The sequence below is a fragment of the Bos indicus genome, chromosome 19, assembly GCF_029378745.1.
Source record: "Bos indicus isolate NIAB-ARS_2022 breed Sahiwal x Tharparkar chromosome 19, NIAB-ARS_B.indTharparkar_mat_pri_1.0, whole genome shotgun sequence".
Taxonomy (NCBI): domain Eukaryota; kingdom Metazoa; phylum Chordata; class Mammalia; order Artiodactyla; family Bovidae; genus Bos; species Bos indicus.
Window position 1 is genome coordinate 27388644 of NC_091778.1, and position 22011 is coordinate 27410654.

A 22011-nucleotide genomic window follows, 5' to 3' on the forward strand; every position below is an offset into this window, starting at 1 on the left:
GCTTCAGAATAGGCTTGACTGGTGATTGGCTTTCCTTTGGCGATGAAGCTATCTGATGGGCTGCCCTCACATTTGCCCCGCCCCTAATCCTGTCTCGAGCTTCCGGCCTACCTGCTCGATGATTGGCCGAAGCAGTGGACGGCTGGAAGCAGATTGGCTGCGCTCAGCGGCGAGGCCACAGAGAGCTGTGGGTTCAAGATGGCGGGCGCCGAAGGCGGCCCGGGCGACGGTGAGCTGTGGCAGACCTGGCTGCCCAACCACGCCGTGTTTTTGCGGCTCCGAGAAGGACTGAAAAACCAGAGCTCAACCGAAACTGAGAAGCCGGCTTCATCATTGCCTTCGTCGCCGCCGCTGCCTCCTCAGTTGTTGACGAGAAACCTGGTCTTGGGCCTCGGCGGAGAACTCTTTCTGTGGGACCCAGAAGAGAGCTCCTTCTTAGTCGTGCGCCTTCGGGGCCCCAGCGGCGCTGGTGAGGAGCCCTCCCTCTCCCAGTACCAGGTACGGCTAGGCCGAATTGGGAAACGACCCTTAGCTAGCGTTTTCGTCCCCTTCGCATCCTGGCTATTTTTGGTCTGCTGGTGGGAGGAGTGGTATGCGAGCGTAAGCAGACGTCTTTTCGGGGGTGCCCAGCAGCGAGTGGAGAAGTCTCCTTTTCATTCGCTCTACCACGGCCGCCGAACCTTTGGAAGCCTCTCTTCCCGTATTTCATTCCTTCCACAAATGTTTATTGACTTTGACATCGCGCCGGACACTCTTACAGGAACTTATGCGCTCAAGGTGCTTGAGTTGTCCGCGTCTGAGAGGAAGGGAAGGAGAGTGGAGTCACAGTAAAGTATCAGTGGTGCAGGTGCTCGAATAACAGCGGGGATACGGGGCTTGAGAGCGTGGGTGCATTCGCTGTTTTTAGGAGGCGGATCCTGAGAAACCGGTGTCACGTCACTGCATAAAGTAAGAGGGACAATCCTAACTTTCTCTTGGGATGGTTGTGAGCCTGAAGTCAGGTCGTCTGTTCCAAAGCACCAGATTTCCTCCCTGACATGGAGGCGGAAGCCTGTGGAAATTAGGCCATCCCCAAAGTTGAAAGGGATGTTGGGTTGTCTTGGAGAAACCAGCAGCATGTGAAAGTCAGTGTAATCAGAGAGTGTTAGGCTTCTTGTGATTAAACATTGCTTTATGGAAGCGTTTACTTGTAACAAGCCGATTCTTGTCATTTAAAGATTACAAAATAAGAAAACTTGGCACCCATTCTAACCTATGGCAGCTGTTGTGTGCTGGTTGAACCTTGTCGATGAGAAATGATTTGAATAAGGTGCTAGCAACGTTTCTGCAGTTTTGAAAACAGGTCACAAGCCTACTGTCTACTAACTTTAAAATTTCAGTTTTTTTAAATATAGTTCTTTTTTTAATTTATTTTTGTTTTTGGTTGTGCTGAGTTTGCATTGCTGTCTGTGCTTTCTCTAGTTGCAGAGAGTGGGGGCTGCTGCTTATTTCCGTGGCTTCACTTGTGGAGCAGGGGCTCTAGGGCATGTAGGCTTCAGCAGTTCTGGTGCACACGCTTAGTTGCTCCAAGGCATATGGAATCTTCCCGGGCCAAGGAAGGAATCCGTGTCCCCTGCCTTGGCAGGCGGATTCTTAACCACTGTACCCCCTAGGGAAGTCCTAAAATTTAAGAGTAATTACTAGATGTTCGGCACACAGTACAATAGTGCCCTATATCTCTCTGCAGAATTTAGCACAGTCATGATTAAATTATTTATATTTGTTCATTCATTGCCTGAATTCTTTTCTGGATTACAAGCACCAGGGCAGGGTTGTCTGCCTTACTTAGTTTTGTATTCCCAGTACTTCTGTGTGCCTGGAACATATGAACTCTCAGTACAATATTGATGACTGTCTGAATGACCTTTAATCCTCAGAAATCCAAAAACTCAGAGGAGGAAGCAGCTTAGCATGAGTTGCAACTTTAAAGGAAATAAAAACATGAATAGTAACTTTAAAAATCAAATAAAAAAAATACCCCCCTCCAAAAATCCAGAGCAAAGGCATGAATAGTGACTTTAAAAACCAAACCAAATCAAACCAAAAAACCCCCCCCAAACAAAAAACACCTGAATACTGTGATTACCACAGGTGACCTAAAGTGATGAGATTGTTCTGCCAAAGAAAGGTGGCCTTTGATTTGAGATAGATTGTTAGAATCATGTAGAAGATTGAGAAGATGGGAGAAGGAAGGAACGAACCATTGACGGGAGAAAAAGCAATTTGATTAGAATCAGCAAAGGGCAGCTGAAAGCAAAAGCAATCTCTCCCCCACCCCCCCACCAAAAGACTCAAAAAACAAAGCCCAGACTTACATCAGTAACAATTAATTGGAATCACATTATATTCAACAGTCTTGTCTAATACGATTTTGGCAGACGGTGATTCTCTGTACATCAGGATAAGCAATAGATTGGTAATCTCTTGGTTTATTACTGAAAGTGGATAGAAAAGAAAGAGGGAATTTGAGATACTCATGAGAGAAGAAATAGAAATGCAATTTTTTTTTTGGAAGGCATATAATGCCAAGACATACAACTTAACAGAACCCTCCTGAAAATGTCTCTGTTCCATAACTAAATCTGCTTAGATAAAGCAGCATTTTACTTGCTGCAGAAGTTCTTAAACCCACTATTTTATTTTACTATTTATAACATAGTAATTATTTACCAATACTTCTGAGTTCTTAACTGGCTAGTCAACTAAAACATATACTGAGAGTTAGCAACACGCCACATACGCCAAGGATAACAGGAAAGACAAAGAGCTCAGGTAATTCACAGTTGTGTGGGATGAGCAAGTAAAAGGATAATTGGAATGCAGGGTGATAAAGGACTACAGTAGAATTATTTAGGGTGTGCTCTAGGAGGACCGGAGAAGGCAGTGGCACCCCACTCCAGTACTCTTGCCTGGTGACTTCACTTTCACTTTTCACTTTCATGCATTGGAGAAGGAAATGGCAGCCCACTCCAGTGTTCTTGCCTGGAGAATCCCAGGGATGGGGGAGCCTGGTGGGCTGCCGTCTATGGGGTCGCACAGAGTCAGACACAACTGAAGCGACTTAGCAGCAGCAGCAGCTAGGAGGACAGAAAAGATGCACTGGTTCCTGGCCAGAAAATCAGAGAGATTTTTTGGGAGGAAAGCACATACAAACTGAGTCTCCAAGAATGTGTCAGCCCCTAAAAAGAGAAACTGAGGGCATTGCAGGAAGGATCATTGTACAGAAATACATGGTGATTTCCCAGAAATACACGTTAATCTGGAGTATAAAGTACAAGTGGGGAATGGTGGAGAATTGAGGCTAAAGTGGTAGTCTGGAGTTTGATCATAAAAAGGGAAATTATATGTAGTATTTACCAAAGTAGGGAAATCTGATGCATTTTATATAATATTCCAATGTAAGCAGTTAAAAAAATATTTCATCAGTTAATGGCTGAAGTGTTAGTACTTATCCAGAATGCTTCTTTATCCTACATTAATAGAAAACTAAAGCGGTACTATGCTTTTGAGTAACTGCCATATATATTTACATTAAAGTGAACTATTTTGACCAATTTGCTTTAATTTTCAGAGATTGCTTTGCATAAATCCACCCCTGTTTGAAATCTATCAAGTCTTGTTAAGCCCAACACAACATCATGTAGCACTTATAGGAATAAAAGGACTTATGATATTAGAATTACCTAAAAGATGGGGAAAGAATTCTGAATTTGAAGGTGGAAAATCAACAGTGAATTGTAGGTAAGTTGTGTTTCCATTTAGTGTTTATCTGTATAATTTGTAATACATGCAGAAAATTCCTTAAAATCAGTGGTTCTTACGGTGTGTTTGCTACTATTGAAACGTCAGTGTACAGTAGTCTGCACATTGGCTTCTTGTGATAATGACTTATAGTATATATGATATATATATGTATTTTGCCTAGATTACCACATTGCTGTCTCATTGGAAGTCAGTCTGTTTTATCAAGTAGGTTGAAATAAGATGCTTTAAAAGCAATTATCTGTGAGCCAAACAGTTTTCTCATAAATATAATTTAGTTTTGTATTTTTTTCTTTGTCAACAAATCTTGACAAATGAGAGAGTGAAAAATCTGAAAAGAATATAAGGTAGAAACATACCTTTAGCTCCACAGTCCTTAGGTTGGGCCTCCTTGAAAATGTTTCTTTTCTAAGTCTTTCATATCTACAGTAGGAGTGACAATAACTGCCTTTGTATTTTCTTTACAAAGTTACTAAAAGGATAAGTTATTCTGTCTAAAATCAATGGTACTCTATAAAATAGATTAGAAAATATTTGATTCTTTGATACTGGTTGGTAGATGCTTTGAATGCTGTCTCAGCAAGATGTTTGAAAAAGGAATTTAAAGAAAAGAAGAGCAAAAAGTGTTGAGATAGGCTTTCCTTTAGAAAGTTTTGGAAAATTGCTGTCTTTATTTTAGTACCACTCCCGTTGCTGAGAGATTTTTCACCAGTTCCACCTCTCTGACTCTGAAGCATGCTGCCTGGTATCCGAGCGAGATGCTAGAGCCCCACATAGTGCTGTTAACGTCAGACAATGTCATAAGGTAAGTCTGTATCTTACAGTTTTGTGAGTGGGAAGAGTCTCTTAATTGCCAGTTAACAGCTTGGAAAAACTATCTGATGGCTGCTGTAACCTGTTCTCCATCATGGGGGCAGTGTTCAGCTGCCCTAACTTACATGTCTTAATTACTGCTGTTCCCTCTCAGCTAGTCTTTCTGCCTCCAGTCTCTCCATTCCCAATCTAACTATTAAAATAATCTCCCTGAAACTGCTTTTACCATGTCACTCTTTTGGAGGTGATGTAGCATAGAGAAAAAGAGAATTTAATTGGGAAGTGAGAGATTTGAATTCTTGTCCCATTGTCACTTCTGTCTTTGGGATGTTAAAAACCAACAACTTGGGCATCTGTTTCTTATTTGTCAAATGAACAAGTTTGATTTGATCATTTCTAAAGCTGTTTTCCAGGTTTGCATTGTTATGGTTAAATGCCCTCGTCCTATAGACATTGATATTACCAGTTAACTTTCTGGATCTGCCTTATGTAAAAAGTTTGTGAGATGACTAGACAAGGTGTATACGGCTAAGAACTGAAGTACAGTGGTTGGGGAAGGCTGATATAAGGAATTTTGGTAAGGGCAGAGAATATTTCTTTATGTACCAAGGAAGCCTTCTTTTTGGGTTGCTTCAGAACAAATGAAGTAGGCTACTTTTGCCAATAACAGCCAGATCTTTGGCAAATGGTTGTAATGACTGGTAGGAAAATTCTCAAAAACTGACTGGGTGGAAAGGAAGGAGCAACTTTAGGAAATAAAAGAGAATTTTAAGTGCTGGCTTTCTTCTCTTTTGATGGCTAGAATTTACTCTTTGCGTGAGCCCCAGACACCGACCAAGGTCATTGTACTTTCAGAAGCAGAAGAGGAAAGTCTAATACTCAACAAAGGGTAAGTTTTTATTTCTGTCATTAAATTTTTAAAAATTGGTTTATTGGGATTGTAAGTGAAATTTTAAGATTATAAGATTTTCCAAAGGTGACTTTAGCATGGTTTTTGGTAATATGAAAAATAAGAAAAAATAGGCGATATGAGTAGGTAATAAGTTACAAATCTTAAAGTTACTCTGCTAGCTTGATCTTTTTTCAAGAAAGTTCAAAACTGAATAGCCAAAACTGAGTCCCTGTTGTATCATGAATAAGAGAATAAATTATAATATTTCAAAGTCACAGAAAAAGTGGAAGGTGAGAGTGTTGGGCTGGAGGCCTGCCAGCTGTTCACTCAGTATGGACGAGCAGATTGCTGGACCCCCCCAGACCAGCACCTGGTATCCCAGAAGCTGGAGTGGACCATAGACTGCCTCCTGCTTCTCATGTGACCCTGGCTTATGTTAGTTTTCTTGTCCACTGCAGACCAAGTTCCTGGCTAGTTTGACCAGTAACAGAATCACCCTTTGAACTTCCAAACTCCCTTCCTCTGGCCTCCTGCTCAGTCTTTCTGGTGATTACCACGTCCTGTCACCCACAGGGTGTGCATGTGGAGTGAAGCCCGTAGTAGCAATATTTCTGGAAGTTCCAGCTAGTTCTTTTCATGTCTTCATAATGATCATATCTAATAGTCTGTTTTTGTTTTTCTGTTATTCCTTTGAATATTTTACATACAGCTATTACGTATGTGAGTTTCAATATCTGAAGTCTTGGCGAGGTGGGGATCTAAATCTGTGTCTGTTCTTCCTCCTGTCCTGTAATCAGAGTCACTTCCTCCTGTGGTTGCTGATCTCTCATTGTGAACTTGTGTTTACTTGATCTTAATGTTTGGAAATGTCAAGAGCCCAAGCTGGGAGTATGTTCTTCCAGAGAGGAATTTCTTCTGCTTCTGTTATGAGTCAGAAGTTGTCGCTAGCCTGGGACCACATTAATTCTCATTAATTAATGAATTAATTCATTAGTCCCAGAACTGAAAGTTTTCAGTCAGATGACTTTAATGTCTCATACAGCATTAGCTTCTTAAAGTCCCATCCATCCATCTCCACGATGGGGAAACACCTGCAAATTGATAGGTCCTGTTCTGGTGTCGGCAGAGCGTTTCCATAGTTTCTCAGCCTTTGCCAGACTCACTGTCTAGATGAGAGGCTGCAGAGCAAATGCGTTGGCGTTAAGAGCGTTGGCTTTGGTGTCAGCACCTGTATTCCAGTCTTAGCTCTGCCACTTGTGAGTTGTGGCATCTGGCAAGTTACTCAGTTTCACTGGGTCTCATTTCCATGACTATTCCATGAATGTAAAAAGTAGTGACCACTGGGGACTTCCCTGGTGGCCCAGTGGTTGGGAATCCAACGCACAGTGTGGAGGCCACAGGTTCAGGCCTTAGTCGGGGAACTAAGATCCCATATGCCATGGAGCGTCCAAGCCCGTGCAGCCCACCAGTGAGCCCCTGTGCCACAGCTAGAGAGGCTGTGCATTGCAACAGAGGATTCCACGAGCTACAACTAAGACCTGACACAGCAAATAAATAACACTTAAAAAAGAGTAGTCACCATTTACTTGGATTATTGTACAGAATAAATGAGATCATGCATAGAAAGTGCCTAACATGGCACAGAATAAGTAGTCATTAATTGATACCTTCTATCATTATTATTAGAAATATTACTATATTAAGTTCCAGTTAGATTTGGATGGCTTTAAGTCTTTTTGAAATCACTGATGTGTCTATTTGTTTCCAGTCATTGTCCTAATTGTTTAGTTTAACTCTCAGGCAGTTCTTTTATTCTGGATTTGGGGATTCCTCATTTTGTGCCTCCTAATACCATATACCTTTCCACGTGATAAAGAAACTAAGATGTGGTACTTATCACGCCTTGGAATGATGTTGACTATCTCAAAAGCTGTATGAAATTGTGGTTTTATTTTAACCATATTCATTACCTTTGTATTAAACTGAATCTTTTTGAAAAACCAATTATACAAAATTTTTAAAATAATAAAATAGCATGTTTTATCATTTATTTTTCCTGATTATAAAACTAATGTATATTTTTGTAGAAAATTAGGAAAACTATAGAAAAGTATTAAGATAATGAAATATTAAAAATTTTCCTATAGTGTGATCATAAGATTGCACCAGAGTGCTACTTTTTGATATAAATTAGATCATTCTACTTCCCTGCTCTCCATACTTCATTTCCCAGAGAGGCCATGGCTTGAAGGCCTACGGGTCTGCCCGCTTACTGCATGCTTCCACCTCAGTCCTCCCACCGCCTTGGCTCTGAGCTCCAGCCACTCAGCCTTCTTGCAGTTCCTCACAGCCTCTGCCTCAGCTACTCCTCCTTAACTACTACTACACATAACCACAGACTCACTGCCTTACTTCCTTCAAATCTTTGCTCAAATATCACCTTATCAGAGCCTTTCCCAGGTCACCTAATCACCTAAATCATCTTTTTCTGATTTTGTGTTATCTGATTGTGTCTTCTCTGTTGACATCTTTTTCATTAGAGGGCAGGGCCTTTGTTCAATTCACTGACCTTTCGCAGAACCTACAGTGCCTGGTACAAAGGAGATACTTAGTAAATATTTGTGGACTGAATGCATCCTACTGCTTAGAAATAACTATGGACGTCTTTGTTTTCTTCCTGTTTCTTTTCTATATTTATGCATGTCTGTATGCGTGTATTTTTACTATTTGTGTGACTGTATATTTAAGCAGTTTATATAGTTCTATGGTCTGCTGCTTTCATTTAATTTTATGAGCCTTTTCCAGCATTGTTTAACATTCTTCATAATCGTAACTTTTCGTCTTCTCACTCCATTGAATACAAATTCCACCCCACCTGCTGTTATTGGAAGTTTTGTTTTCATTTTGGTTTTTAACTCTCTTTTCAGAAGGGCCTACACTGCATCTCTGGGAGAGACAGCAGTTGCATTTGACTTTGGGCCATTGTCAGCAGTCCCGAAGCACATATTTGGACAAAAAGGCAAAGAAGAAGTAGCAGCTTACCCTCTGTACATCTTATATGAGAATGGGGAGACTTTCCTTACATACATTAGTCTGTTGCACAGGTAAGCTGAGGGGGAACCCACCTGAAGTGAAAGTCGAGCTTGTGCTGCAGTATAGATGGTCATGGTTGGACCTGGGGTCCATGTTTATGAGTTTGTGGAAATATTGCAGCCTTTCAATGCTGGCTTGCCCATTTTGGAGAGAAAGTTTGTACAGATCATTTGACCTCTTTTTCTTCATATTATTTGGGTAAGTTCTATAGAATAATCTCTTAAGGCTGGATTTGTGTTCACAAAGTCTAGTCAATCAAAAAGTATTTACAGATGGTCCCCAACTTAGTCAGACTTACGATTTTATGATGGCACAAAACCAGTTACATTTAGGAGAAACTATTTAAGTTTTTCATTGATATTTTTCCCCGGGATAGTGATAGTTAGTTGATAGCTTCTTGTGATGCTGGGCAGTGAGCACAGCTCCCAGTCAGCCACACGATCAGAAAGGTAAAGAGCTGACACACTTAGCTATTCTGTGTATCACTCTCAGTGTAGTACTCAATAAATATTTAGAGATATTTAACACTATTTAACACTTCATTATAAAATAGGCTTCATGTTAGACGAGTTTGCCCAATTGTAGACTAATGTGAATGTTCCGAGCACATTTAAGGTAGGCTCGACTAAGCTATGATGTTTGGTAGGTAAGGTGTATTAAATCCTTTTTTGACTTAAAATATTTTCAACTTAACAATGAATTTATTGGAATGTAACTCCACCTTAAGTCAAGGAAGATCTGTATCATGGATCTTATGTGAACAAGGTACCATGGGGATGGTGAGACATGGTAATCTGGTCTTTTAATGCCCCAGTTATGGGGAAGAGACATACATAACCATGGAAGGGTAAAGATTTAGACTATGTTCATGGTACATAAAAGCTCAGAGGAAGGAGAGATGATTCTGACTGAAAAAGGTAAGGAGGTTTTCATAGAGAAGGACTGTGTCATATGGAACTTAAGGCTTTACTGCAGGATTAAATGAAGCATCAATGACTGTTTTAGTCAGAAGTGCAGCTTGAAGTCAAGTATGAAAATAGGCAAGTGCAAGTGTTGTTCAAGGTCCCAGTGATTAAACACTTGGGACTAGAGCTGAAGATTCAGGTAGGGAGCATTTAGGGATAAACCTGGAGGTATCTGTGCAGGGAAAACTTGGTGGAGTCAAGTACCTGGTTAAGGGATGTGGAGTCTTTTCTGTAGGAATAGGGTAATAGGAAGACAGCGATGGTTTCTAAACGAGAATAATACAGTTGGCTGGAGAGGGACTGGGAACAGAGGGACTTCTAAAGAAACTGTTCCAAAATTTAGCTTACAGTCTTCAAGAGTTTAAACTCTGGTGGTAATGTGAGGGAGAAATGAACATAGTAAATACTACAAAGGAAGGGTCAATAAGACTTAGTTGCTCTTTGGATAAGGGAGTGAGGCATTGACACAAATAGTGAGGTCAGGAAAAACAACTAATTTGAAATAAATAATTCCAATAATTTGGAAGTATTCCATGGACAGTTGGAAATACAGGACTAGAGAGAAAACTGTTCTGGTGAAAGAGTCAGTAGAGTGTAAGAATTCTGGGAAAGTTCGTAATTAGGCATAGGGCCCAAGGCTGAACATCATGATTTATTTATAAATCAGCTCAATAGATATTTATTCAGGGCTCAATATGTGGCAGAATATGGGAATACAAGATCAAAGGCAGAGTCCCTGCTGTGTGGTTCCTTGTTCATCAGAAAGTCACACTACAAACCAAAACTGTTGTACAACTTGAGTAGAGTGGTGAAGGCATAAACCACAGTGAACTGAGGGCTGGCCCCTCTCAGCCTCTGCACTGCTGACAGGGGCTGCCCTGTGGGGCGATGCTCAGCAGCATCTCTGGCCTCTAGACACCAGTAACCTGTCCCCGTCCTCCCAGCTGTGGCAGCCACAAATGTCTCCAGATGTCACCAGCATCCCCTTGGGGACAAAATTATCTCCAGTAGAAAAGCACCAAAGAGATGGAAATTGAGTGGGAAAGTGAAAAAGTGGAGACATTGGGAATAGACTATATTTTTAATCAGTGTCTGATAGCTGGAGACAGAGTCCAAAAGGGTTTTAAGTGATAGGTATGGTCTTCTGTCAACATTTGCCGAGGATGTTTCACTCTTTTTTTAGCCCTGGGAGTGTGGGCAAGCTGTTGGGCCCGTTGCCCATGCATCCTGCTGCTGAAGATAACTATGGCTACGATGCTTGTGCTGTGCTCTGCTTACCGTGTGTCCCTAACATCCTGGTGATTGCTACTGAATCAGGAATGCTGTATCACTGTGTTGTGCTGGAGGGGGAAGAAGAAGATGACCAAACAGTAAGTCGGGCGATCATGGGCCTATTCATATCTCCAACGCTGGGGACAGTTCTTAGAATGGTATGAAGGCTTCGTATAGGAGGAATTTTATACTTTACGTGTGTGCACGTGCTCAGTTGTGTCCGACTCTTTGCCACTCTGTGGACTGTAGCCTGCCAGGCTCCTCTGTCCATGGGATTCTCCAGGCAAGAATACTAGAGTGGGTTGCCATAGCCTCCTCTGGGGGATCTTCCTAACCCAGAGATCGAACCCATATCTCCTGTGTCTCCTGCATTGCAGGCAGATGCTTTACCTGCTGAGCTGTGTATCTGGCACTTATTTTGGAATTTTATATCTGGCACTATTTTGGAAACTTAACACTCAAAATTAATTGAAGCCCACTCTAAATACTTAAATTGAAAAAAGTTAGGATGTACCCAGCTTATTTGGTCCAGCAGCCTACATGTTTTTTAACTCTAAACTGCTACGTTTGGTGACAGGTGTAAAGAACCTTTGAATAACTGAATTGGCTCTTCTCTAAATTTGTGTGTTTACATCTTCCCAAGAGCAGAGAAGCCTTTTATTCTCTTTTAAGAAGCACGGTGTTGGAATAGAGGGTGGAATTAAGAAAAGCTTGGAAGCACTATTTGATGCAGCTTTTTGCTTCTGTTTTTAGGTGTGCACATTTTCAAAAGAACATGAAACACTAAAGTTACAGTGCAGGTTTTTTGTTTGTTTTTTTACAGTCAGAAAAGTCCTGGGATTCCAGGGCTGACCTCATTCCATCTCTGTATGTGTTTGAGTGTGTTGAGTTGGAGCTTGCCCTGAAACTGGCATCTGGAGAGGATGAGCCCTTTGATTCTGACTTTTCTTGTCCAATCAAACTTCACAGAGGTAAAGTGTTCACTAAATTTAGTTCTTATATTTCATTATATTTATACAAGATTATCACAGACCATTTCTGTGTAATTTGCTTTTTGTGTGGTTCCAGCCTTTAAAAATTTGACTGTTAGGTTCTTTTGGCCTTTTAGCCACAACATTACACTGTAGATTCAAGAAAAGCAGAATCCCAAGTTTTCATTCAGACCGTGGTCTTCAGGCGGGATCAACTCAGATTTATAATAGTCATTTCTTCCCCTGGTCTAATCAAAAGTAGGTTCATTATTCAAATTGTTAAATGTATGCAAACTTTAACAAACTGTAAAAATAATTTTTAAAATAAAGTGATAATATACTTATATTAAGATATCTCTTTAAAATAACTTTCTTCATTTGAGAACATTCTATCTTGTTATACCCAGACCCATTTGAATGTTACCTTTTTATCTTTTTTTTCTTTTGCTTTAACTTATCTGGGTTGGCTCCAGAGCTTTCTGGCAGCTCATCTCTTCAATTGAATGTTACCTTTTTATCTTTTTTTTCTTTCGCTTTAACTTATCTGGCTTGGCTCCAGAGCTTTCTGGCAGCTTCTCTCTTCATCTAGGAGCTCTTGGCTAAACTGCTGAGACAGTCAGAGTGTGTCACGTGTGTCACTGAGACTCAGAGTGGTTGAGTGGAAGGAGCGGGTAACTAAGAGTCTGGAGGGTCCTGGGTCTTAGTTACAGCTCTAACGTTAATCGGCTCTGTAGCATTGGACATTTATTCAGCCTCTCTGATCATTAATTTTCTCACCTAAAAATAATAGGGATAACATCAGATGATCTCTAAAGTCCCTTCTGACATAAAAATCCTATAATCCTATTTGCTCCTCAACTTTTTCTTAGTCTCCTCTAGGATCTAGGTGTCTTCCCTGAGAAGAATGAGGAACAAAAGCCTCCTCAGTCAGGAATAATGGGGTGAACCTTCATAGTTTTCCTGTCTTCAGTCCAGAGAAAGGGAGTTCAGTCCTAAAGCAGCCTGACCTAATCTGCTTACAGTCTTATTAGTCAGTTTTCCCAGGTTTGGTAATACTGGCTTCAACTCTGTACTAAAGTATAGTCTAACATTTAAGAGCATAGTAGCCTTTATATAATAAACCAGCAAAAAGAACTCATTGGGCATGTCTGGTCTCTTAACTGGAAAGAGATAGTCTAAATATTAAGTCTCAGAACTTTGCTTTGTAAACGAGCAAATTGAGACCTAGTGAGGTAAAGCAACGTAAACTAATTGGTTTCCTTATAGAGACATATGTCTTGGGGAAATCTTAATTGTAGGCTTTTTTCTTGATTCTTTCAATAAGAGAACATTTTCATATATGAAACTAATAAATTTTTCACTCATTCATGTTTGTACTTAAAGCATATTACAATCACTGAAACATTCCCAGATTTTTAATGACATAAATGAATGGCTTATGTTACCACATATCTAGTCAGGGGTGTCTAGCAAATTTACTACTGCAGTTACTAGTATTTCCTTTTTTCATTATAGATTCTGTCACATCCAAATATTAGGGTTTTTCTGTTGACTTCAGCATCACAGACACATTTCAAAAAGCCATTTTAAACAATAGGAAACCTAATGAGATGATTTGAGCTTTGGAAGTCCCAAACTAAGTCTAAGGTGCAGGCAAATGAAAAGAAACTTTTCAGTACTTTATTGTTCAGAGATGATTACCATAGAGATTGCCAGAAGCCTTTTTTTTTTTTTTAACTGTTCATAACATAGTGCTATTTTCAGAGGTGTTGTGCAGAACCCCAACATATAAAACAGATAATATAATATTTACAACATTTACTTACTATAAACTCAGCAGTAAGAAAGTGAGGATGTTAGATAAAAGAAGAATTTGGTTTAGGAGCTTATGGTTGACAGTTGCCATCTTAAATCAGCTTTAGTATATACATTTTTTTAAATATCTTGTTTTCATTGTTTAATGTTTTAAAAATCCTGAGTCACGGGGATAAATATAAAAAAAGTTCATCTTTTAGTTTAACAATAGTGTTGCTGATAACTAGGGCTTCAAAGAAATAGAGGAAAAACTAGAGAAATTTTCATTAAAATTATGTAATAACTGCTCATATTTCTTGGTGTAAATATAAATACAAAAATTATATCTAAAATTTCAACAAACAATTCTCTGTAAGTCAACGTTATCAGGACAAGTAAAACTGTACGTTTCACACCTGACTTACCGTCTGTGACAGGACTGTTCACTAAGCTGCTGTGCTGAAGTCTTTTCAGCACCTGTGCTGGAGGAGTGCAGTAGCTTCAACAGTTTCATGTAAGTAGATGTGTGCGAGCACAGGTTTTTTACAGAGCTAGAGCCTTTCTTACCATTTTCTTTTGAAAACTGTAAATAAATCCACAGAGATGGACAGAAAGGCATAAGTCCGTTCCTTGATAGCAAGTGTTTATGTTCGGTGAACTCTGTGTTAATACTTGGGAAAATAACATATTTGAAATGAGTTTCTTAATTATACTTTTAAAATGTGTTTGAAAACTGAAGTCATGTTTTTAAATTCCCAAACCCCTGACATAGTGCCACAGTATGAAGGTCCTATTGACCTTGCAGCACTTCCGTCACCAGATGCATTTGTGGCCTACTCAGGTGAATTCTCTTAGTTTTCTAATGGCTTCCTTTATGTTGTTGATTCCATTTTCAGATCCCAAGTGTCCTTCAAGATACCACTGCACTCATGAAGCTGGTGTACACAGTGTGGGGCTAACTTGGATTCATAAACTTCACAAGTTTCTTGGGTCAGGTGAGTTTTTGTGCTTTTCAGTATGTTTCATAGAGTCTATCAAAAATTAGTTTGGAACAGAAAAACAATAGAGGTTATGACACCAAAAGACAGTTCTTTGAAAAGATTAGCAAAATTGACAGACCTACAGGTAAACTGACCAAGAAATAAAGACTCAGGTTACTACAGTGAGAAATGAAAGGGGCTATTCCTGCTGACCATACAGAAATATGAGATTATAAGGATATACCAAGAACAAAAGATTTTAAGGGTATACCAAGAACAACTGTATGCCAATTAGATAAGCTAAATGAGATGGACAGATTTCTGGAAAGATACAAATCAACAAAACTGACTAAAAAAAGAAAATTTGAATAGACCTATTATATAACAATATATAACATGAGAATGAATCAGTAATCAAAACTGATTTTGATCACTGTGCTTTGCTCAGTCATGCTTGATTCTTTGCAATCCCCTCCCTGGGGGTAGCCCGCCAGGCTCCTCTATCCATGGAATTTTCCAAGCACGAATACTGGAGTGGGTTACCATTTCCTACTCCAGGGGATCTTCCTGACCCAGGGATTGAACCCACATCTCTTATGTCTACTGCATTAGCAGGAGGATTCTTTACTACTATACCACCTAGGAAGCCCTTTGAAGAATTAATATGAGTCTTCATAAACTCTTACAAAAAATAGAGGAGAAAACACTTCCCTGATCACTCTATGAGGATAATATTGTGATAAAAGCCAGACAACAGCATCCAAGAAAAGAAGACTAGAGACTAATATCTCTTATGAGTATAGATGTAAAAAACAATCTTGAAAAACAGGAACAAAAGTTGGAGGACCCACTTTGCAATTTCAAAACTAATTAGAAAGGTACAGTAATCAAAACAATATGATAATTGGTGTAAGCATACAGATATAGGTCAATGAATAGAATTGAGAGTCCAGAAATATACTCTTACTCTTACATTTATAATAAGTTGGTTTCAGCAGGGGTCCTAGAACAGTTACATGGGGGAAAGGATAGTCTTTTCAACAGATGGTGCTGGGACAAGTGTACATCTACATGCAAGAATGAAATTGGACCATTACCTCACGCCAGACACAAAAATGAACTCAAAATTGATCAAAGACTAAAATATGAAAACAAAAATGATATACCACATAGAAGAAGACACTAAAAACCACCTACAGAATGGGGTAAATACTTGCTATCCATATATCTGATAATGGATTTGTGTTCTATAATGTGTTCTTTTGTAGATGAAGAAGATAAGGACAGTTTACAGGAACTGGCTACAGAACAGAAATGCTTTGTAGAACACATTCTTTGTACAAAGCCACTGCCATGCAGGTAAGGACCTTCTCACCCTTGTAAACACAGATAGTAGTTTCAGTAATTCAGGTCCATGGGTATATGTGCATATTACTCACACATAGACAGGATTCTTCACCCCAAAAGAATTTGTTCTTCAAAAGCTCTCCTCTGCCCACGGCCACTCCACATTGTATCCTCTGTCTCACAGGTATTCCCCTGTCATAACCCCCAGGCTTCACTTGACTGACTCTGATTCTTCTATCTGATCTTAATATCATTTTATAGAGGGTTCCCTTGATTTCCCACAACCCCTTCAAATTCTTTTATTCTTTATCTTTGAAGCACATATTTATATTCATGTTTGTGTTTATTTACTGTCTGTCACCACTACTAGAATATATATGTTTCATGAAGGCAGAGACCATGTCTGTTTCATACTTTTATATATACATATAATTTATTTTTGGCTTTGCTGAGTCTTCCCTGCGCCACAGTCTTCTCTAGTTGCACCAAGCGGGGAGTATTCATTGCGGTGTGTGGGCTTCTCATTGTGGTGGCTTCTCTCGTTGCAGAGCACAGGCTCAGTAGTTGTGGCACATGGGCTTAGTTGCTCCAAGGCATGTGGGATCTTCCCAGACCAGGGATTGAACTCATGTCTCCTGCAATGGCAGGTGGATTCTCTACCACTGAACCACCAGGGAAGCCCTGTTTCATACTTTATTTATACCATCACCTCATGTCTGTACACTGAAGTGTCTTGACAGGGTGCCTGGGATATACTCAGAAAATATTTGATGACTAGAATAAACCAAAATAGGTTCCGCTGGAAAGGGCCTAGAGTGAGTAGAGGAGACCTGAGCAGAGAGTCAGCACTTTCTTCCAAGCAGCGAGTGGAGGATGAGGAACCCAGCCCAGGAGGGAAATTGGAGTAAAAGACTGCCAGAGAAACTAAAAGAGAACCCAGGGAAAGATGCTTGGGAGGAGGATGTTTCAAAGAGGAGGCAGTGGGCAGCAGCCTCAAATAAGCACGGCAGAGCATTGCAGAGAGGTGAAGTGCCCACATGGGGGCTCATCAGGAACCACAGAGAAAGGCTTTTGGGGGCCGGAGAGGACAGCACAGGTGAAAAATGAATGGGGAAAACAGGTAATAAAAATCTCATGTATAAACATTTCATAAACAGGTAAAATTAAACAGTATTGAATACGAATGGATACGTACATAGGTAGGAAAGCTATAAAAACAAAACAAGAACCTGAGTATCATAGAAATCAAGTGGAAGGCTGTGGTCAGGGAGAGTCACATGGGAGGGCAAAGGCCCCTGCAGTGTTCTAAGTCTTGGCCTGCAGAGTGGTTGCAGAGTGCACATATGTACTCCTTCGTGTGTATATTTCACACACTAAAAACACAAAAATTTTAACTTCCCAGACTCCCCCCAACACACCATCATTCCCCTCCCTCTGCAAAATAAGACAACTGAAAGATGTGGCTGGAGAACTAGTGCTGCAGGCTCCCGTAGAGAGACTGCTGGCTCTAAAGGGAGAGGGAGTAGGTTGAGGAGAGTGCTTCAGATGGGACAGGTGTGAGCTGTGTATGAGCTGAGGGTGAGTAGACAGTGGGGAGGTTTGTGATCACAGAGTCGATAGAGTGGTTCTCAGAAGAGGGGAGAGGGGATGGTGTCCACTGCGCGGGGGCAGAAACAAGCTGTGGGAGTGGGAGGAGCATACCGGCAGGAGAGGAGCGCACTGGCAGGAAAGACCGCTTCCGTCTGAGGTCCACAGTTTTCAGTTTCTTCAGTGAAGTAAGAACCATCACTTGAGAGGAAGCTCCCTCCTGCTGTGCACGGTACAGTGAATCCTGTGACACAGATGCTGGCCTGCGTTGAATTTTTAACGTCAGAAAGACACTACTCAAGAGATTCTGAGCTCTTAACTGGGTTGGGTGCTCTGCTAGGTATGCAGAGGTCCCTGGGGCTTCTGGGCGGGTTGAGGAGAAAGACGCATAGAGAACCATCTTCATGGTATCGTGGTAACTGCTGAGATGACAGCAAGTACCAGGGGGCTGTGGGCCCCCAAGTGACCTGCAAGTCAGTGGCCTGCCTCAGGCTGCTGTGTGACAGCTTGATTCAGCCCCACTGGAGCTGTAAGTGGTACGGGTTTTCCAGTCACCACCTCTGAGGTTACCGCCCTGATAGCATGTCCCAGGCAACTAGCCCAGGCTGGAGAAGGCCACGAGCCTCAGCCATGTTGTTGCTTTGGATCCACTGCCTTGGCTGCTCTGCAGTGTAACTATGGCTGTGTGTTCTTTTCAGACAGCCAGCTCCGATTCGAGGATTCTGGATTGTCCCTGACATCCTGGGGCCAACGATGATCTGCATCACCAGTACCTACGAATGCCTCATCAGGCCTTTACTGTAAGTCCCACTCTTGTGTTCCCACACAGCTCTCGTTAATTCTGCAGAATCTAAGCTGGGATGCTGCCCTCAGTAACCAGACTGAAAATACATGGTTTATGCTCTGGCTTCTGACTGGAGGGTAGGAAGTGGGGTACTTCTGTTGCTCCTGCCATCTCTGGAAGAGTTTATTTTAGGCATAATTTCTGGCATCTCCTTTGGCTAGCAGAGTCGAGAGCTTTACTTCCAAGTGTGGAAAGAATACTAAAATACTGAACTCTATCATTAATATGAGTTAGATAGATTTAGTGATTTTAAACTCTGTGTCAGGCTCAGAAGTACTAGCCATTTACCTGCACTGCATCCTATCATCAGACCAGCGAGCTACAGTCCATGGGGTCACAAAGAGTTGGACACGACTGAGCAACTAAACCACCACACTACAAGGACGTATCCTCATTCCATAGATGAGGGAACAGGAATAGAGAGGTTAAGTAGATGCTGAAATCATAGCGAACAACGAGAATGAGGCTGCAGATATGGGGCTTTCTGACTTAAAAGTCCACACACACTCTTAACTTCTACATCTCTGCCAGCCTCACAGGCTCATCATAGAATGTGTAAAACTCCAGAAGAAAGGTGGTATGCAGCTGAACTCATAATTCTTGTTCCCCTTAAGGAACCCATAGTGAGCTACTGATTATCTAGATACCTTTAAATCATTTTTCTGCCAACTCCCTGAAATATAAGTTGTCTATGTAAAGTAACGTTATTAATAAACTCCCAGGTTTGAATTATTGCAAAGTCAATTCACTTGCCAAGCTGTTAAAGTCTTCAGACTTTGAAGCTTTCTTTAGTTATTGAGAGTTTTTGTTACATATTATAGTTTTTTAACCCTCAGGATTCTGGATAAATGCAACATGTTTCCTATACTTAAAGCAAGTATCTCCATGGTCAGTTTTATTTATTTTGCAGAAGCACAGTCCATCCAGCGTCTCCTCCCCTGCTTTGCACCCGAGAGGATGTTGAAGTAGCAGAGTCTCCCCTTCGTATTCTGGCTGAAACCCCGGATTCCTTTGAAAAGCATATTAGAAGCATTTTGCAACGTAGTGTTGCAAATCCAGCATTTTTGAAGTATGGGATTTAGGGCATATCTGTTTTTTGTTTTAATTTAGGGCTGTGTTGGGTCTTCATTGATACATGTGAGCTTTCTCTAGTTTCAGTCAGCGGGGACTTCTCATTGCAGTGGCTTCTCTTGTTCCTGAGTACGGGCTCTGCTGCACGGGCTTTAGGAGTTGGTGGTGCATGGGCTTAGTTGCACTGCAGCATGAGGGAATCTTAGATTCCGGACCAGAGATCGAACCCATGTCCCCTGTACTGGCAGGCAGATTCTTACCCACTGGACCACCAGGGAAGTCCCAGGGCGTATCAGTTTTAAAAGGTGCCTCCCTTCTCTGTTTTGTAACTATTCTTCATCCTCTTTGTCCTCAGGTATTTCTTTTCATATACTTTTTATTATGGTGGAAGAAACACAGGGCACCTTTAATCAGCTAGTGAGAACAGAGGGAGAGAACAGATATCAGAAGGCATTTGAGAATAAAAAACAGGAACTGTAAAAAGTAGTTATGTCATGAGTTTGTTTTCAGCTGTTTTATTCAACTAAGGATAGAATTTTTTTTAAGATCATCTGAAAAAGATATGGCTCCTCCTCCTGAAGAATGTCTTCAGCTCATCAGCAGAGCCACCCAGGTGTTCAGAGAACAGTACATTCTAAAACAGGACCTGGCAAAGGAGGAGATTCAGCGGAGGTAGGACGGCCTCTGTTCACAGACCAATCAGTCCCTGGCTGGTACCTGGCTTCTGATTAAACTTTTTTTGTTCTTGAAGGGTCAAATTGTTATGTGACCAAAAAAAGAAACAATTAGAAGATCTCAATTATTGTCGAGAGGAGAGGTAAGTGCCAAGACCAGAGAGGAAGCAAACAGTTCAGCTAGACTGGAGCTGGAGCTCTCCCTAATGAGCAACATTAGCAGCTTCACCATCATGGTGGACTCCTAGAGACTCTTGCTTTTTATGCCATTAGGAAAAGTCTACGGGAAATGGCTGAGCGCTTAGCTGACAAATACGAGGAAGCCAAGGAAAAACAGGAAGACATCATGAACAGGTCAGTGGGCTGTACAAACTGCATAACGTTCAGCTCCCCATTCAGGTACTACTAGTGTTACAAGTTCTCAGGTGCTGTATATCCTACAGAACACAGTGCAGTGATGCTTTCCCCAAACCCACCCTGGAGGGCCCTCCTTCACAAGCACCAGATTCATACATTAGAAGCTTTAGTTGGGATTGTGTTCCTCCTGAGGAGCTGAGATCTTAAGCTGCGACCTTTGCTTATTACTTTCTTCTTGCACAGGATGAAAAAAGTACTTCACAGTTTTCACTCTCAGCTCCCAGTCCTCTCTGACAGTGAGAGAGACATGAAGAAAGAATTACAGCTGATACCTGATCAACTTAGACATTTGGGCAATGCCATCAAACAGGTAGGAATGGATACAAGGTGGCTACATTTGGTTGGTACTTTTTAAAGTGTTCCTTCTACAGAAAATAATTTTGTCAAGTGTAAAAAGAATAGGCTAAAATAAATATTATGAAAATGTGTAGCAAACCACAGCTAAAGTGTCTGTGTTCTTCTTGATACTTAAGGTTACTATGAAAAAAGACTATCAACAACGAAAGATGGAAAAGGTACTGAGTCCTCAAAAGCCCACCATTACTCTCAGCGCCTACCAGCGAAAATGCATTCAGTCCATCCTGAAGGAGGAGTAAGTAGTAGTACTAATCAGCTGTTACTGCAAGGTAGTTTTTACTTCACAGAACGCCAAAATCAACCTTTCTTTGCCCAGATAAGAGCATTTGACATTTTGCAAGTCAAGTAATTACCAAGACAGGAGGTCTATGATAGTGATAAATAAGGATTTAAGAGAGGAGTATGGAGGGAGTGTCAAAATGGATGTCTTTCTTTGTAATTCTGTTGGGTGGCCCAGGTGTTCCCCAGTGAATATGTTCAAAAATATTTCCAGCAGCAGCACTACTGTATTTGCTGCTGCTACCCTTAAATGCGTTACTATTACCATCCGTCTGAAACCTTAAGCCATTAATTGTAGCAAAACACTTCTAAGATAGTTCAACATCACTAAATTCTTAAGAATCAATATTAATTATTAATGGCTTATTAACTCATTGTATTCCCCCAAAGTGAGTAACTGTTTGATTTTATAGGGGCGAGCACATAAGAGAAATGGTGAAGCAAATTAACGACATTCGAAATCATGTAAACTTCTGAACCACCAAGAACAGACTCACATCTGAAGTTAACACATGTGAAGGCTTAATCTCATTATAAAATGAACAGGTAGCACTAATTTATAAAGAAGCAGGTGCCTTGTTAGCGTTATCAGTCTCATAATTTATAAAGAGGTATTCTGGATGAACTTTGGTGTGATTGTACATCCCTTTTTATACTGTTTTATAATTAATTGAATAAATGCTTGTATTTAAAAAAAAAAGCCTGAGATTTTGATCTACACACTGCTAGACCTCCATAAACCCTACAGACCTCCATAAACCCTACTGAGTTTTCTCCATGTTTGAGCAAGAATAAAAGCTGCATATTAAAATATAGCAACACCAGAAATGTGACTCTGAAGAGAGAACCCTCAG

General features: G+C 40.8%; 1 protein-coding gene across 2 annotated transcripts; it reads left to right on the forward strand.

Moving 5' to 3' along the window:
* The first annotated feature begins 71 nt into the window (after positions 1-71).
* Positions 72-21857, forward strand: NUP88 (nucleoporin 88). 2 transcript variants are annotated; one of them, XM_070772897.1, is made up of 17 exons: positions 72-498; positions 3611-3780; positions 4481-4606; positions 5417-5503; positions 8437-8610; positions 10748-10934; positions 11660-11807; positions 14498-14596; positions 15850-15940; positions 18214-18315; positions 19270-19428; positions 19977-20102; positions 20182-20247; positions 20378-20458; positions 20705-20831; positions 20995-21113; positions 21571-21857. In XM_070772897.1, exons 1-17 carry the CDS (start codon positions 199-201, stop codon positions 21632-21634), a joined length of 2226 nt encoding a protein of 741 aa, XP_070628998.1. In that variant the 5' UTR covers positions 72-198; the 3' UTR covers positions 21635-21857. The 2 variants fall into 2 exon arrangements, with proteins under 2 accessions (XP_070628998.1, XP_019836542.1); XM_019980983.2 differs by having other exon boundaries at positions 74-498; positions 8434-8610.
* Positions 21858-22011: the final 154 nt, after the last annotated feature.

What these genes read in the sequence shown, in the direction of transcription:
- NUP88 (XM_019980983.2), top strand. Translation starts at nt 199, where the DNA reads ATGGCGGGCGCCGAAGGCGGCCCGGGCGACGGTGAGCTGTGGCAGACC. An exon ending in CCTCCCTCTCCCAGTACCAG is followed by an intron (nt 499 to 3,610) that starts GTACGGCTAGGC and finishes TTTAATTTTCAG; the next exon opens with AGATTGCTTTGCATAAATCC. An exon ending in AAGAAGAAGATGACCAAACA is followed by an intron (nt 10,935 to 11,659) that starts GTAAGTCGGGCG and finishes GTTTTTTTACAG; the next exon opens with TCAGAAAAGTCCTGGGATTC.